We start from the raw sequence: 16821 nt of genomic DNA, 5'->3' as shown, positions 1-16821 counted from the left end.
CTTTAAAAGAAAGAAGACAAAAATTATACTGTGTGTACTTTTTTTTTAGTAATGAGTTCACCTTGCTTCTTCACTCTCCCACCCACCAAAACACACACACACACACACACACACACACACACACACACACACACACACACACACACACACACACACACACACGCACGCACACACACACACTTTTTACATTGTAATTACACATTACTGTTAGGGGTATGGACTGTATTACAGAGGATCCTAATATTACTGGGAATCTGCTGTACAAGGAGGGTAAACACTCTCCTCATAAAAATGCAGCATCAATTGTTTCTCAACTCCAAATTCAGATAAATTACATCGTAAATGTTGGGGAAATTAGTTCATAAGTCACAGGCTGTATTATCATATACCACCACTGCTTTTTCAAGGGATATTTTTAACACTATTCGAGTTTTTTTCCAAGTAAGCTGTGATGCCCCAAATGGTTAGACGAATCTTCTGTTCATTTAAAAACACTTTCTTTGTGTTAGTTTTATTAGATGTATTTATTTAATCCTTATTTATAATTGTTTGATGATTTAAGTGAATTTTGCTGTGCTAAGTGAATTTATGGGTGTATAAAAGGCTGACTCCTAGTTACTATGATTTTGAATCAGTTTGATTCCTTGCATGCAGCTCCCAAAGCAGTGTGGTCAATATCACAAAAACTGCTTTGTTACTTTCAGACCCAATTAAACCCAGGTATAGGGCACTTGCACATAACACTTTCCTGCAGTTTTTCCTATAACATACTAGAGATGGACCGATCCGATATTACGTATCAGTATCAGTCCGATACTGATGTAAATTACTGGATCGGATATCGGAGAGAAATAAAAAAAATGTAATCCGATCCATTAAATATCAAAAAAGCACCTCACAAAACTTGCGACACGGCGTAACTCGCCTCATAACCGTAGCACGTTGGAGCAGTGTGCTCACGTGATAGAGCGGTTGTGTGTATTTGTAGCCTCGCTACCAAACCAGCATTTCATCTCCGAGAAAGTTATCCCAGAGAGAAGTAAAGCAAGTGTGTAAGTTCATCTCTGAATGTTTGTAAAGCATTCCAGCGTTAAGCTTAACAACCGATACATGGAGCGACTGCCTCTCTCTCTCCCTCCCTCTCCTGCTGCTACTTCAAATGTTAAACTGATCAATGATCAGCTGATCGGCTTTTCTGTCGCGAGTCCGTCTCTCTTCTTTGTTTTTGGCCCACGTTGCACCAGAAAGAGGAAACCAGCGGCTGAACAACAGCAGCACGTTTAAGCTTGATAAGCTGTTGTTAGAATTTATTTAATATTACTTTCTACATCAGGATCTTTTTCTACGTAGCTGACAGCTGGTAACTGTGCAGGGGCGGATCTAGCAAAGTTTAGCCAGGGGGGCCGATAAGGCATGAACGGGGAAAATGGGGCACAAAGACACACTTTTCTTTCTTATTCTCATTTAAAATGTCTAGCTTTTAATAAATAATTACCTGAATCTTACACCCAAAGTTTTAATCTGATGTAAAATGTATAGAAGTCCATTACTGTATATAGTAACTATTAAGTCTAATATATCCTAGTAAGCTATAGTACTTTTTCCTTTGGGAAGGTATCATCTGTGCAGTCTGCAATTCTGTTGAAGAAAGATGTTGAATCCATTTAATTATTCTTGAAAAATAATTTATTTCTGTGCATTTTTTTTCACACTGCATCAAATTAAAGTTGATTACGTCAATTAAGCTTCATGAGGTGGAGGGTGGGGGGTGGTTCCCTATTTTTTTTGCTGAGAGTTTGCAACCCTATTAGTTTGGTTGCTTAATATTTCTGCTAAGTACACTTTAAAATACCAGAATAGGGAGGATAGACTAGGTTTAAGTTTATTAGATTGATCAGTGTTGCTGAACTATGAAATATTTTGGGTGGAGTGTATTTTTTGCATACAGGTATAGCAGAATAGCTTTAGTGTTGTTGTTTATTTAAACTTTAGTATGAACTTATACAAAATGCAGCAAGATATTAAAAAAAAAACGTTTTATTGATTAAAAAACACACTATATCAGATTTATATCGGTATCGGCCGATATCCAAATTTATGATATCGGTATCGGACTTAAAAAAGTGGTATCGTACCATCTCTATTACATACTAACTATACACTTTTTTAGGACAGCTGTCTGCGCTCAATCACCAACAAAGGCACACAAACCAGAAAGTGCATTCATATACTGCCTTTTATATTTCTTCAACTGTCAGGGATAGAAACACACACACACACACACAAGGAGTGTGATGCAAACTGCCAGAGGGATCAAGCCCCTCTGCAGTCAGGAAGATAAGATGGTGAGGCAGAGAAGACTGAACAGCGCCATGCAGTGTGCTACATATAGTCTGGGAAGCCTGGGAGCTGGGGATCCCCTGCACCAAGATGCAATCTCTGGGTTATTCTCCCACTCAGCAGGCCCCATTGGCTCAAAACAACCTCAGGATGATGCCATATGAGGACAAAGACTACTGAGGCATGCTTCTCATATACATGTCCGTGCACAAATCCTATAATACCAAAGGAGTAAAGGCCATAGTTAAAAGTTTTGCAATTTATTGTTCATCTTATGTGTCTTATGTGACCACACAGATAGTCCTGTGGAAGCTTTCCACACCAGAAATACAAATGTTCTAAACAATTCATGCCTATTTTTGTGGAAAACAGTTCTTACAGCAAATTTTTCTCTCCAGAAAAATAATAGAAATATGTGAACAAAGCATCTAACTTCCAACGTGGAAATATTCTCAGCCTCTCTTTCTTCTGAATAGGTGTCTGCTGCAGCTATAGACAATGGTATGAACAATGGCAGCCTTTTAATTGGAACCAGATGGCTGTGATAATACAGCAAAACAACTTCAGTTCTTATTGAACAGAGATGTGAGTAATTCGCATTCAACAAATGATAGCAATATACTTCTAGAGTCTGGAGTCATGTTACGAATAAGTGTGGATGGCTACAGGAGGGTGTGACACAGGAAATGTAGTGAGCGTTAAATATAAATCAATTTGTTCTGTATTTTTCTCATATAACACATATTGTGTTGTGAAATTTTAAATGATTAAATACTTAATTGCTATGCTAGTAGCATTGAAATAAGGTTCTAAAAGTGTTTTCTTCTCTGTCACCAACACATCCTTGCCTGTGGAGGGAATCGAGCGATGGAACCACAAAAGCAGCAAAAAGTGGGCCACTTGCACTTATTTAGTATTTATTTATTTATTGTCATTGTCAGAGAACAATGAAATTGCATTTGGGGCTTCCATACAACCCGTATACCGAGCCACCCTCACTGCTTCACACCAAGAAGGCTACTTTTGTCAACATCCTGGTCAGCCTGGGCTCTTTTCTGTGTGGAGTTTGCAGGCTCTCGACCTGCTTGCATAAGTTTCCTCTAGTCGAAAAAATATACGTGCATTTCTAAATTGGCTGTATGAGTGGATGTGACAGTGTGTTTTTGTCTCTCGTTCTCCCTCTCTATGTGGCCCTGTGACAGGTCCCCTTTCCAAAGTGTACTCTTCCCTTTTGGCCTGTGTCAGCTATGATAGGCTCCACACACTCCAGGAGCCTAATTTATAGTAAAAAAACAAAACAAAAAAAGAGACAGGTGGTGATATCACACATACCTTGAAACTGGTTGAATTTTATTGTGCCCATTCTCTCTCCATTACGAAACATGACTTGGCCCTGGAAAAAAAAGGAAACACAAGAAGAAGAATATAACATCATTAATTTAACTCAAATCATTCCATAACCATTTTAAATTGTTAAAACATACTCCGCTGATGAAGATCTTGCAGCCTAAGGTATAAATTGAACTAAGCAGTAAAAAAAAGGGAAAAAAAATAGAAGCTTACTTCAACTAAATTTATGCACAGTGCTTTCCTGATACTGGAGTGTTGACAGGAAAAGTCTCGGCTCCTGCACTCTGCATCTCATTTGATTAGAACTGGCCAAAATTGATCTGTTTATAGAAGTAAACAAAATTATCCTTCAGCCAATTCATTTACTAATATCTTTGGAACGAGATTGGGTCAGCACAGCAGAATGATTTAACTGTGTTTACTCACTTAGCAGTGGTGCAAATCTGAGCTCAGAGAGCAGTTTAAAAAACGATTCTTTAAGTGCATCTCATCTGTGGCTAAGAAAAAAAAAGCTGTTGTAGCTGTTCGTGACCGAAATGCATTTTTGTCAAGGTGTGCTTTTACTGGTCGAACAACCACCTGACAATAGCTAAAAATAACAATGGAAACTTTCTGATTTCATCTTCAAAGGAATAAAATAAGCAGTTTCAGGCCAGGGAGTGTCTGGCAAATTTAGACAGGATGGAGCAAAATTCAACTTTTGGCAGTATCATAAGACATATTCAAACCAATTGTGTCTTTGTGACTTCCACCTTATTTTCCCTTTTTTCTTCTTCTATATTCTTCTTCCCACTCCATCCTTTCTTTATCTCTGTCTCTCTCTTGATGCATCAACACTGTTCAATTAATTCAGCCCACCATCTGCTTACAGAGGTCCTTAATTACGCATTTAACTGGGTTTTATATTAGATAGATAGATAGATAGATAGATAGATAGATAGATAGATAGATAGATAGATAGATAGATAGATAGATAGATAGATAGATAGATAGATAGATAGATAGATAGATAGATAGATAGATAGATAGATAGATAGATAGATAGATAGATAGATAGATAGATAGATAGATAGATAGATTTAAAAAAGAGCTGAGGGGAATGTGGGGGACGGAAGCCTGAGCCAATTTTGCCTCAAAAAGATGGAAAGCTTTGAAGTAGCTGTGCAAGATCCCACCCCTCTGTTTGAATCCGAGTCTTTGTGTGGCATCTTTGATGTTTGCAGGAGTGTGTATGCACATCCATGCATGTCTATGTGTATGCACTTAAAATGATGCCACATCATGCCTATGTGCATGCATGTGCCCACCCGATAACGCATGCATGTCTGAGATACTCCTGGGACACCGTCTCCAGCGCTACTTTTACCTTGGCAATGTAAAACAGATCCTCTGCTAATTTTACACCATAGTGTCAATCTGACTTGTCAAGGCTAACAAGTTCCTTTTGTCACACACAGCACTTTTCTACAATATGCTACGCAATTCTTTCTGAAGCCTAAGGAGGATCGTACAGCGTAATGCAGTTCAGCTCATTAGGCATTACACTGAGATAACTGTGGTGTGTAAACAGGGTCAGACAATGTGAGTTGAAAACAGGGGAACTTGACTTGAACCCATAATGACTCTAAGTGTATGCATCCAGGTTTCTAGAGTAGCTGCATGCTGCACATGCTCTCACTCAACATTAGCATAACCACCATAATTGCCCTTCATATCAGCAAAAGTGGAGCTATCACAAACCTCAGTGAAATGGTGTGTAGTTGTTTTTAACAGCCCCCAAGTTGTCGCCTCTAAAGTGTATGCAATGTCTCAAGAATATGCAAAGAATTCCAAATGTTTAGAGGAACAAAGACTTTGATCATCTTAATTGGTAATACAGTAAATGTCTGCGCTATAAAGACTGCATTATGAACTTATTGTTTGGGTCTTTCTACAACGTATCATGATAATATGAAGTTTTGGCAACCTCACTAGACTGTATTGACTCAGCCAGGTATTTTTAGGCTAGTACTGAAAGGAAATTCAGTGCTGTGCCACAGTGGTGGCTGATGGAGCAATCACTGTGTCCAGACATGTATGTGTGTGTGAAAAAAGTCTTTCTGAGGTGAGATGGTGGAGGCGGCCATGTATCACTTTGTCTGTTGAGGTGAGAATACTGTCAGTGACAGGAGTGCTGGGGTCAAATGAGATGTCAGTCTGTGTGCTGCAGGTGTAACATCCTGTGAGAATTCGAGGTTTGAGGTGGGAATGCACACACACACACACACACACACACACACACACACATTAAAAGTGGCAAAACAAATACACGTAACCCTCCCGTGCTGTCTCTTCTGAGTATTTGTGTTTGAGGTGACTGTCAAGCCTCAAGCTGTGCTACTCACCATTACTTGGAAACACACTGATACCAACTCTATGACCACTGACCACATAAAAAAAGAGCAACAGACCTAAACCCACAGACATGTCAACCACCAATCACAATCTGCTGCGACTTCCCTCCCACATGAATTCCAGTGTCCATCATTCCTTGGTTCTTGCAGCTATCTGCACTCTATGCTCTGGAGGTCTCTCCCAGCTAATGTCAGCCGTCTTCTCCAAATCAATACTATGGAGCCTTCGATGATCACTCTCCTGCTGCTGCGGTTGACTCTGCTACTGATTCAGCAGAAGGACTGAGATCACGCACAGAACAGTTTAGTCCCTCGAGACGAGTGTGTACATACAGCGCAGAATCGTGACAGCAGGAAAAACACAAGGCTCAAGCCAGGTATTATCCTATAGGATCAAGCACACACGTGCATACATAGAATTTAAACAGGGAGAATTTGCCTTTTCACCAGTGCTTGCACATGGATTTATTCTTTTTGTAAACCTGGCACAAGTCACTGCAATTCACAACAAAATTGAGCGAGTTGTGTAACAGCTGCTTCCTTCTTAAATCAGAATTTGAAAATAACATAAAAAGAAGCATGCAGTGAAGAATTGCCTCCCTAAGTCGTTGTCATGTGTGGGTGGAGGTTTCTATATGCTACGTGTGTGCTACATACAGGGCGCACTTTGATCTAATTTCATGTAATCCGTTAAAAGAAAAGCCATAATTGTTGACGGATGCGTTTAATTATTCTGCAAAGCCACTTTTTTTTTTACACTGTTTACTATATGCACAATATTCCCGCTCACAGTTGTAAACTTCCGGCGATTGTTGTTGGTATTATAAAATTAATTTTACTAGCAAAAGAAGCATCTATGTGCAAGGACATCAACAAAATGAGACCATGTAGATTAATTGTATCTACCCTCACAAAGATAGCTGCTAAATCGCTGCCTCGTAATGGCAAACTCGAACTCTCGGGGTCATAGGATTCACTGACAGAGTCAGACGTGATGGCTCGCTTAAGTCAAAAGTTATTAAATATTGAATATTTAAACAGTATGCTGAATTTAGATGTAATGTACAATAACTTTGTTCCTGTATTTCAATTCAAATTTGTCATCTTTTACTACTTTAAGAGGAAAAAAAACTCAGAAATTTGAATTCCTTTTACAATTTTCTCCTTTTATGTTTATCAATACATTTACTAAAGTAAAGAATGTAAAGTAGATGCTCCACAGGGAACAGGTACATGCAGGATCAATATAAATCGATATACATTTGAATGGGGAGATAGGGTTGCTAGTCTACTCAAACAGCATCAGGACTTCATCTTCGTTCGTGTGCTTGGAATAAAAAGAGAGTGAAATGTTACGTGGCCATTGATATTCCCGCTTTGCTTTGCTTCCCTGAGTCTCTCGGGAAAGCCTCAATGTCAGCCTGCTCCTGATCAGCAGGCCGGACTAGGTCTGCACTGAGAGAGATGAGAGCAGAGGGATGAGAAATAATAAATTGCATATAGTCCTACAACACACATACCCCCTGGGACATCAGTCACAAAGGAGCCTCACAATAATAAGGAGCCTGTGCTGAATTTCACTGAGGCTATTTTCTCTTCTTTTATTTCTTTCTTTAGCGTTCTCTCAGCAACTATACTGTCCTGTGAATCTTTAATCTGGACTTTATTGATGTTTATGAGCAAAATTACTAACTAATGCACCTCTGCAATTTCCAACATAGTCCATTCTTTTTTAATCCTCAGTTGCAGTTTAACCCAGTTATGAATATGATATAATAGGAGTAATGTGCTGCTGAGTGAGGCCCTGCATGCCTACCGGCTGTCTAGGCTGAGAGCAGTGTGGCATCCTCTAATAATTGAGTGGCCTTTACAAGGGAACAGGAGATATCCTGTAACAGCTCAATAGGAAGCAAGCGCGAGCACACTCACGCATCCGAGCACACACATACGGTATACACGCTGCTTGCAGCTAGCATAGCCACCAGGATCAATCCTGAATGCAGTGGAGTGTTTCTGCAGCACCAAATGACATCACTTTAGGAGAAACAAGGAGAACGATCATAGCAGTGTTGTATTACCTCTGTGCGCTGCTCTGACATTCCACACAGTTTATGCGCATGATAACTTCTACGTTTGGCTCAGTTTTCCAGTCACAGTTGAAGTTTTTAATACTATCAGAAAGAATAATATGATTTTATTGTGTAAGCCATCACATGCCAAACAGCCCATCTACTTATCTTCTACCTACTTCACAGGTATAACTTATAAGTATCAATATCGTAACACATTTTTAGAATCAGAATCAGAATCAGAATCAGAATACTTTATTGATCCCTGGGGGAAATTATTTTTTGTTACAGTGCTCCATTTTAAACCAACATTAAGACAAGACAGACAATATGCTAACTAAGAATAGTACAATATATACATATATATACATACATACATACATACATACATACATAAGTCACTTATAAATAAATAGTTGGAAAAGAAACATGTGTAGCTGTAGCAGCAAACAGTGTGTTAAGTGGATGCGTTGTACAGGGAGATGGCCACAGGCAGGAATGATTTCCTGTGTCGTTCAGTGGTGCTTTTCGGTAATCTCAGTCTCTCACTGAACGAGCTCCTGTGACTGACCAACATGTCATGGAGTGGGTGGGAGGTGTTATCCAACATTGTCTTTATCTTGGACAGCATCCGCCTCTCCGACACCACCTTGAGGGAGTCCAGCTCCATCCCCACAACATTGCTGGCCTTACGGATCAGTTTATTAAGTCTGTTGGCATCTGCGACCCTCAGCCTGCTCCCCCAGCATGCAACAGCATAGAGGATCGCACTGGCCACCACAGACTCATAGAAAATCCTCAGCATTTTCTGGCAGATGTTGAAGGACCTCAGTCGCCTCAAAAAATAGAGACGACTCTGGCCCTTCCTGTAAAGTGCTGTGGTGTTTTTAGCCAAGTCCAGTTTATTGTCAATGTGTACTCCAAGGTATTTATAGTCCTCCACAATGTCAACACTGACCCCCTGGATTGAAACAGGGGTCAAGTGTTTCCTGGTCTTCCTGAACATGAGCACAACAAAGTTATAAGAGGTCGGAAATATGAAGGAACCTAGTCAAATCTCAACCTAGTGAATCTGTGGCCAAACAGAGTGATGATCAGTGTCAATGGAAAATTGTATTTAGTAGTCAGTATAATCTTTTAGTGATATAAGTTTGCATATGGTAGAATACTGCATGTAGTTATTTGTATTAGGAAATATTCAACCATGTATACTTAGAGGCATATAATTAATTGTGTGTGATCACTAACAGGCTGCAGGCTTGGGGTGCACCCCAGGAATGCACCCCCACGTCCTGGGAGCACGAGAGAGCTTGTACCTGGTTTTATTGTTTTATGGCAGGATTAACGTAGTTACGTTTGTTTTAGTCTAAGTGCTCTTTGTTTAGATGAACTGCAGGACTTCCTCACCGTGTTATCTAGGGTGAACCATCTAGGGTGAGGGGGAGGCTACCCTCTTCCTGACCAAGGATGTTTGACCCTTTGATCAGCAGTAACACACACACACACACACACACACACACACACACTGAAGTATAAATAAAGACCGGGGCAGTTTCTTAGTGCGAGTCTCTCAGTAGGGAGCTGCCCTTGCTAGCAAGAACTCTGTGTGTTTCTCTTCTCTGAGTCTTTACTGAAGAAGTGTTTTAGAATATTTTCCCTAACATTATTTGGTCCTTCGTAGCCGGAGCAGAAAATATCAGAATTGTTATCTGTGACTCTGTTCCAAGATCCAGCACTGATTCCTGACGCCGTGGCGAGCCAGCACCGAAGCCTGTGCACAGCCCTCTTGGACGAGGAGAGAGCCCCAGGACATTAAATTCGGGTCTGGGCCGGTGTTATAATCTGGTCCACGGCGGTGGGATTCAGTCCAATGATCTGAATCACCAGTGGGACGTCAGGGGTGAGAAACACTATTTTGGTATATAAGACGGCCGCAAAAGTTTAAAGAAATGTGATTAAAAAAAGGGGGGTTTAAGTTCGCCAAAAGACCGAAATTATCTCGTGACAAATTAGGTTTAAGTTTGGCAAAAGGAACTATGTTTCGACCAGTTTTAGAGGTAGCTGAAATTATCTCGTGACAAATTAGCGCGCAACTGTCTATGTGTGTGTATGTGTCTGGAAGTAAGTTGATTTTACAGCACAATACGCTGCTGAACTACTTCCATTTTTGTTTTCTTTGCTGAGGCTCACGTGCTGGTGACAGGAGAACGGTTGAGTTTCATCTCATAAAACTGATACCGCTTCACCGTTAGGGTGAAGTCGAAGGCCGTATCAGTAAATCACTCTGAAGTCAAGCGTGCCAGCGACGGCCCAGCAAAATCTTTGAAAATGGGAGTTAAACAAGCTTAACATGTGACTGCTGATTAATGTTTTGAGACTGTGCAACATTCTTGTGCGTGTCTCATTGGGGAGTTAACACATGGCGAAAGCCGTGTGGCGAGAGGAGTGTTTTGTTTTTTTTTGTTTTTTTTTTCAATTTGTAGATGTCGTGAGGTGCCATGACGAGAAGGAGTGGCTGAGAGGATCGTCCACAAGATGGGAGCTGAGGCCAGGAGAGAGGCTTCAGGAGGATCAGAGATCATCTTCAGCACAGCGGACATCACACAGAGAGCTGTGCTACTGAGCTTCCGGGAGATCAAGAGGAGACTTCCCACACAGCGTTGGAATATGAAAACTTGAGGGATGGAGAGAGCGTGCCAAGCTCCATCGACAGCGCAGAGGGAATCTAAGGATGGCATCATGATTCTGTGAAAGCACAGGAACCAGAAGCTATGGTGGTGATGACAGCAGTTTCCTATGAACATCACCTAATGCTGTGCCACTATACTGTGCATACGATGGCACACTGAAGACTGCTGGGATCACAACAGCAGTAAGATAACTGAACCCAGCACCCTTTCCACAGAGGTGTTTTTCTGCAGAGGATGGACAGTAGAAGAGTCATAAGTATTCCTACCGCAGAATGAAGGCCTGAAGTGAGGTGATGGGGGTTGATAGAGGCCAATTCAAGTGCTTCTGACCATTTCAACTGCCTGCAAAATAGCGGAGAGACCCTCCTGGATTTATCAGAGCCACTGCAAAGAGGTCGAGGTCCCAGGAAAGCCCGGCACCCTCAAGACAGCACAATAGAGAAATCTCACACTTGGTTGTTTCAGTGGTGAGGGGGGAGTGCTGATTGAGCCCCCGTAGGGTAAGCTCGCACTTCAACCTCCAGCCTCTGATCAACTCTAGGGCAACCAAGTGCGAGGCGTGACGGACCTGTGTGCAACCATGGGAAGGTGGACCCTCTTGGTTACCTTGACTACGACGCTCACTTTTACAGGACCCCAGCTGGTGCCGGAAACAGCTGAACCAGGAGGAAGGCAGAGAAGATGGACACACGACAACTCTCACCTAAGGGATATGACGCAAGACCACATTCATCCGTGGATGAACAATGCCAGGTACCGTTATATCCACGAAAGAACAAAAGCAGAATCGGCAAATACAGACTGTTATGTCTGTTCCCATCTACCCAGCACGGCAACATACCCCACACTATATGTGTTCCTGGACCAACTCCCAGGGAAGAACTACTCTATGATACTAGCAGAGAAAGGGGACTTTGTGTCCTCTTCAACAACACATGCTGCATTTACATAAAGAAGACGCACATTCATCAAACATGACTGATGCCCTGAATGTTTTAAGACAGATCCAGCAGGCCCAAAATCAGGACTATGTAAGTGATACAAGTGACTGGTTTTCTTGGCTTTACACTGGCTCCTGGTTACAGGTGCTAAAAAGACTACTCATCGGAGTTGGGATATTTTTACTTTTATTTTGTGTCTTTGTAACGTGTATATTGCCATGTATAAAACTCATGATTAACCGCATAATATTTTCTACTGTTGCTGCATAAATAGCCATGACAAGTGATGATGATGATAATGACCCCGACCTGTTGGAACACGAAGACTTTGTGTGATTAATGACGATGTGACAGAAAATGTACAACAAGATGTTACAAACTGGTATCTCACTTTAAGTTTTACTGACAACAGGAGGGAATGTCAATGGAAAATTGTATTTAGTAGTCAGTATAATCTTTTAGTGATATAAGTTTGCATATGGTAGAATACTGCATGTAGTTATTTGTATTAGGAAATATTCAACCATGTATACTTAGAGGCATATAATTAATTGTGTGTGATCACTAACAGGCTGCAGGCTTGGGGTGCACCCCAGGAATGCACCCCCACGTCCTGGGAGCACGAGAGAGCTTGTACCTGGTTTTATTGTTTTATGGCAGGATTAACGTAGTTACGTTTGTTTTAGTCTAAGTGCTCTTTGTTTAGATGAACTGCAGGACTTCCTCACCGTGTTATCTAGGGTAGTAGTAGTAGTAGTAGTAGTATTTATTTATTGTCATTGTCAAGAACAATGAAATTGCGTTTGGGGCTTCCATACAACCCAAAAAAAGAAGAAAATAATAAATACCCCTTAAAACCCAAGTGTACATATTTAACCCAGTGTGACTCCAATGCAATAAGACAATCCTTAGCAATAATGTTCGTAGAAATTCAGACAAAGACCTGAGAAACATGACAAAATACAACAATGCAACCCATTCAATATTATTGTACTGTGAGATATGATATCAGATATGATAGTTATCTATTTAAGAAAGAGGGGGGGGGGGCAGGAGGGGGAAGAGAATAAAGATATGATGCACCAATGCAGACCAGTTCATTGCTATTAAGAAGTTGGATATGGTTATTGTCCGTGAGAGGGGGGCAGAGAGTTCAGGAGCCTCACAGCCTGTGGATACAGGCTGTTGGCCAGTCTGGATGTTCTGGCCTATATAGACCTGTACCTTCTCCCTGAGGGCAGCAGATGGAAAAGGTGGCGCGCAGGGTGATGTTGGTCCCGCAGGATACTGTGCACCCTCCTCAGACAGCAAGTGGGGAAGATATTACTGATCTCTGGCAGACTTGTTCCAATAATTCTGCCAGCTTCTTTCACCACCCGCTGGAGTGCTTGCTGATCGGCCTTGGTGCAGCTGGGGAACCACACTAGAAATCCATACGTCAGAACGCTGCTGATGGCACAGTTGTAGAAGTTCAACATCAGAGATCTGGGAATGTGTGCGCTCCGCAGTCTCCTCAGGTAGTAGAGGCGCTGTTGGGCCTTCCGTGCAACTGAGGTGATATGGTTGCCCCAGGACAGGTCCTCGGTCACAGTTACCCCCAAGAATTTAAAACTGCTCACCCTCTCCACCGCCTCACTGCCAATGAAGAGAGGCAGATGGTTGTTATGGCCCCTCTTCCGGAAATCTACAATGATCTCCTTGGTCTTTTTGGTGTTTAAGACCAAGTTATTGTCGTGGCACCATGACTCTAGTTGTTGCACCTCTGTCCTATAGTTTGTCTCATCATTGTTGGATATAAGTCCGAGCACTGTAGTGTCATCTGCAAACTTAACAATGAGATTGGACGCGCAGGAGGAAATACAGTCATGGGTGAAGAGAGTGTATAGCAGAGGGCTCAGAACACACCCCTGAGGGGCACCGGTGTTGACCACAAGGGTGGAAGAGGTGTTCTTACCCACTCTGACACTCTGTCTACGGTTAGTGAGGAAGTCCACAATCCAGTTGCACAGAGAGGAGTTAAGTCCCAGTTGGTGGAGTTTGGGACGGAGTTTGTATGGCCGGATGGTATTAAAAGCCGAGCTGTAGTCTACAAAGAGGAGCCGTGCATAGGTGTTCCTGTGTTCCAAGTGCTTCAGTAATGTGTGCAGCACTGTGGCGATCGCATCCTCGGTTGACCGGTTCTCCCTGTATGCAAACTGGTGCGAGTCCAGGGATGGTGGAAAAGCAGCTCTGATGTGTTTAAAGACCAGTCTCTGCAGGCATTTGGCGGGAATGGGGGTGAGTGCCACAGGTCTGAAATCGTTCAGACATGTGACATTTGACTGTTTTGGGATGGGAACGATGGTTGCTGCTTTGAAACAGGATGGTACCAGTGAACAGGACAACGAGGTGTTATATATAGAGGTGAAGACGTCCGCCAGGTCCGCAGCACAGTCTTTTAGCACCCGACCCAGCACTGGGTGAACCATCTAGGGTGAGGGGGAGGCTACCCTCTTCCTGACCAAGGATGTTTGACCCTTTGATCAGCAGTAACACACACACACACACACACACACACACACACACACACACACACACACACTGAAGTATAAATAAAGACCGGGGCAGTTTCTTAGTGCGAGTCTCAGTCTGGAGGCTGCCCTTGCTAGCAAGAAGTTCTGTGTGTTTCTCTTCTCTGAGTCTTTACTGAAGAAGTGTTTTAGAATATTTTCCCTAACAATCAGTCATTCCTATAACTGTTTTTTTATTGTAACATACAGTTGCTGTAATTAGTTTACTGTATTGTGTGACCATTAGAGGAAAGGTATTCGTTTCCTAATAATGCTTGCAGATGTAAATGCTCTATTTCTTAAAATAACAAATACACAGTAAATACAACACTCACTTTGATTAAATCATCTGTCAAATGTAGCCATACATATACATATGTTTGTTATAAAGAAGTATCAGACTCCACTGGCACTCTGGCAAGTTGAAGATGTGACATTGTAGAGTAGTGATTAAGGATTGAATCATAAAAGCCTAGAAATCGGCTGGTAAACAAAAGTCACGAGGAAAACATGTGTATTCCCTAACCGGTTGGTGAGTAGTTGCTGGAAGTTGAGGCCAATCACTGAGAAATGAGTTGCCTAAGCCCCAGTCACGACCATCTAACAACGTCAGGTAGTTAGGGAAAAATGTGCATCCCCCAACAGGCTGGCAAAAACCTTGTTTCGGTTGCTTTGATCACCAACAGATTTTCACAGCCATCTGCAGTTTGCATTGAAGACACCGACGTGTCTGCAAATACTCATCAGCTCCTCTCTGAGCGGCAGTGAAACTGAAAATTGCGACACAAACTGGAGACAGAGGTCATATGCCTGCAGAGTAAAAGTCACACCTTTTGAAAGGTGTTGGCTGCAGTGCTGAAGCACAGCTTTTAATTTGAAAGGGAACATTCTTTATTTCCAGTTTGTGTAGCACCTTTTCGAGATTTATCACCACTTAGCTTGTAGTCAGACAAGTTGGCATTTTCCATGCAAAGTATGGGTGACCATGACGATCTGCTGGCTACTAAAATAGTCAAAAGGAAGTTTCTGGTGCAGCACCCTCTTTGCACATGATTTCACCATCAAACTGCAGAAACCACTCACCAGCCTGTCAGGGAATACACATTTCTTTCCTTACGACCAGTTGATGTATCACATCAGATATGCCAAGCAATACGTATGTAGGTAATGTGAGAAACACCTATAAAGTTACACTTTATGAAAGCAGTTTATCCATTTTGGTTCCTATTACTAATTTATTAATGCAAAAATGCAATTTTCACAAATTAATTCAATGTTTTGGAGGGTTTGCTGAGTGGGAAATATATCTTTAAGAATGTTATGTGAAAGTTACCAAAGCAACTGAGAAAAACTGAAAACTTTCAGAAACCTTTGGTCTTTTTTGGACTGGGATGTTGTCTGTACATGCACTTTATACATAAAAGTCTTTCTACTTGTCCACTGGTCTTAACCAGTATTAGGGAGAACTTTTTGCCTACACACAGTGCATTGAATTTCGGTGTCTTTCTGTTTGTCAGTTTGTCTGATGGTGCTAGCTTCACCATATGAAAGTGAGTCAAGTAAAAGAAATCAATTTCACCTCTACACATGTCAGACTATCACTGCTATGTGCTATAGATTCACAAACTAAACAACAGCCCGCTTCCTAACTTACTGTAACACCAAAGAAGTTGGTTTCATTCATGACGTCCAGCACCATTTTTCCTACTTCACGGTCGTCCACGGTGAAGTTGTGGTACATGTTTTGCCGTTGTTTTATCCGCAGCAGTTCCATCGCTCTCGTCAACGTTTTGGCAATGACCCAGATCCCATCGTAAGCGAAACCATGAAACTTGCTTGCCTCCACGCCTTTCTGCTGAAGTTCTCTGCTATACTCCCTCTCGTACTCCTTAGGGGTCTGGAAGGAGGGTAAGAGAGAGGACATTAAACAGAGAAAGTGTCCTTCTCCTAACTTTATAGGATTTTATTTCTTTTCTGTGGAAAAACACTGTTCTGTTAAGTCAAACTCATTGGAACAGTTGTAGTGTGGCCCAAAGTAAATGATTCATTTGCCACAAATAACGATACAAAATTAATTGGAAATAAGAGCACTTTGGATCCCACGATTCATTTAGGCTAAGCTCTCTAGTTTAAAAACATGCATCAGGGATGTCTTTCTGAAATTAAGCGCTGTCTCCAAAGAGTCTTCAAAACACTATTACAGGACTACTTTAAAGTAGAGTTGCAACGATTTGTCAGCATAATCGATAACATCGACTATAAAAATTAAACGATGCGGAATTTTATTGTTAAGCGTCATATACTAATATTTGGGTTTCTTAAAATTTGTTTTTGTAACTGCAATAAACTACAGGAAGCTATGGGGGCAGTATCACTTATATCGTCGGCCAAAACTGCACTCAGTAGTGATGGGATTTCCGGCTCTTTTTATAGAACCGGCTCTTTTGTTTTGGCTCACTAAAAAGAACCGGATCTTCCGGCTCCGAACC

General features: G+C 41.6%; 1 protein-coding gene across 1 annotated transcript in view; it reads right to left on the bottom strand.

Annotated features, from left to right (window-relative positions):
* The window catches only part of gabbr2 (gamma-aminobutyric acid (GABA) B receptor, 2), a 202743-nt gene that overhangs the window by 64777 nt on the left and 121145 nt on the right, over positions 1-16821 (bottom strand). Inside the window, exons 7-8 of the mRNA XM_026156284.1 lie at positions 15987-16229; positions 3673-3733 (exon numbers count right to left, since the gene is read on the bottom strand). Of these exons, the coding sequence (XP_026012069.1) occupies positions 3673-3733; positions 15987-16229 (304 nt within the window). The remainder of the gene's footprint in view (positions 1-3672; positions 3734-15986; positions 16230-16821) is intronic.

This window comes from Astatotilapia calliptera, chromosome 22 (genome assembly GCF_900246225.1).
Source record: "Astatotilapia calliptera chromosome 22, fAstCal1.2, whole genome shotgun sequence".
Lineage (NCBI taxonomy): Eukaryota > Metazoa > Chordata > Actinopteri > Cichliformes > Cichlidae > Astatotilapia > Astatotilapia calliptera.
Note: the sequence above shows the minus strand (reverse complement) of the source record. Positions and strands in the feature narration are given on the sequence as shown.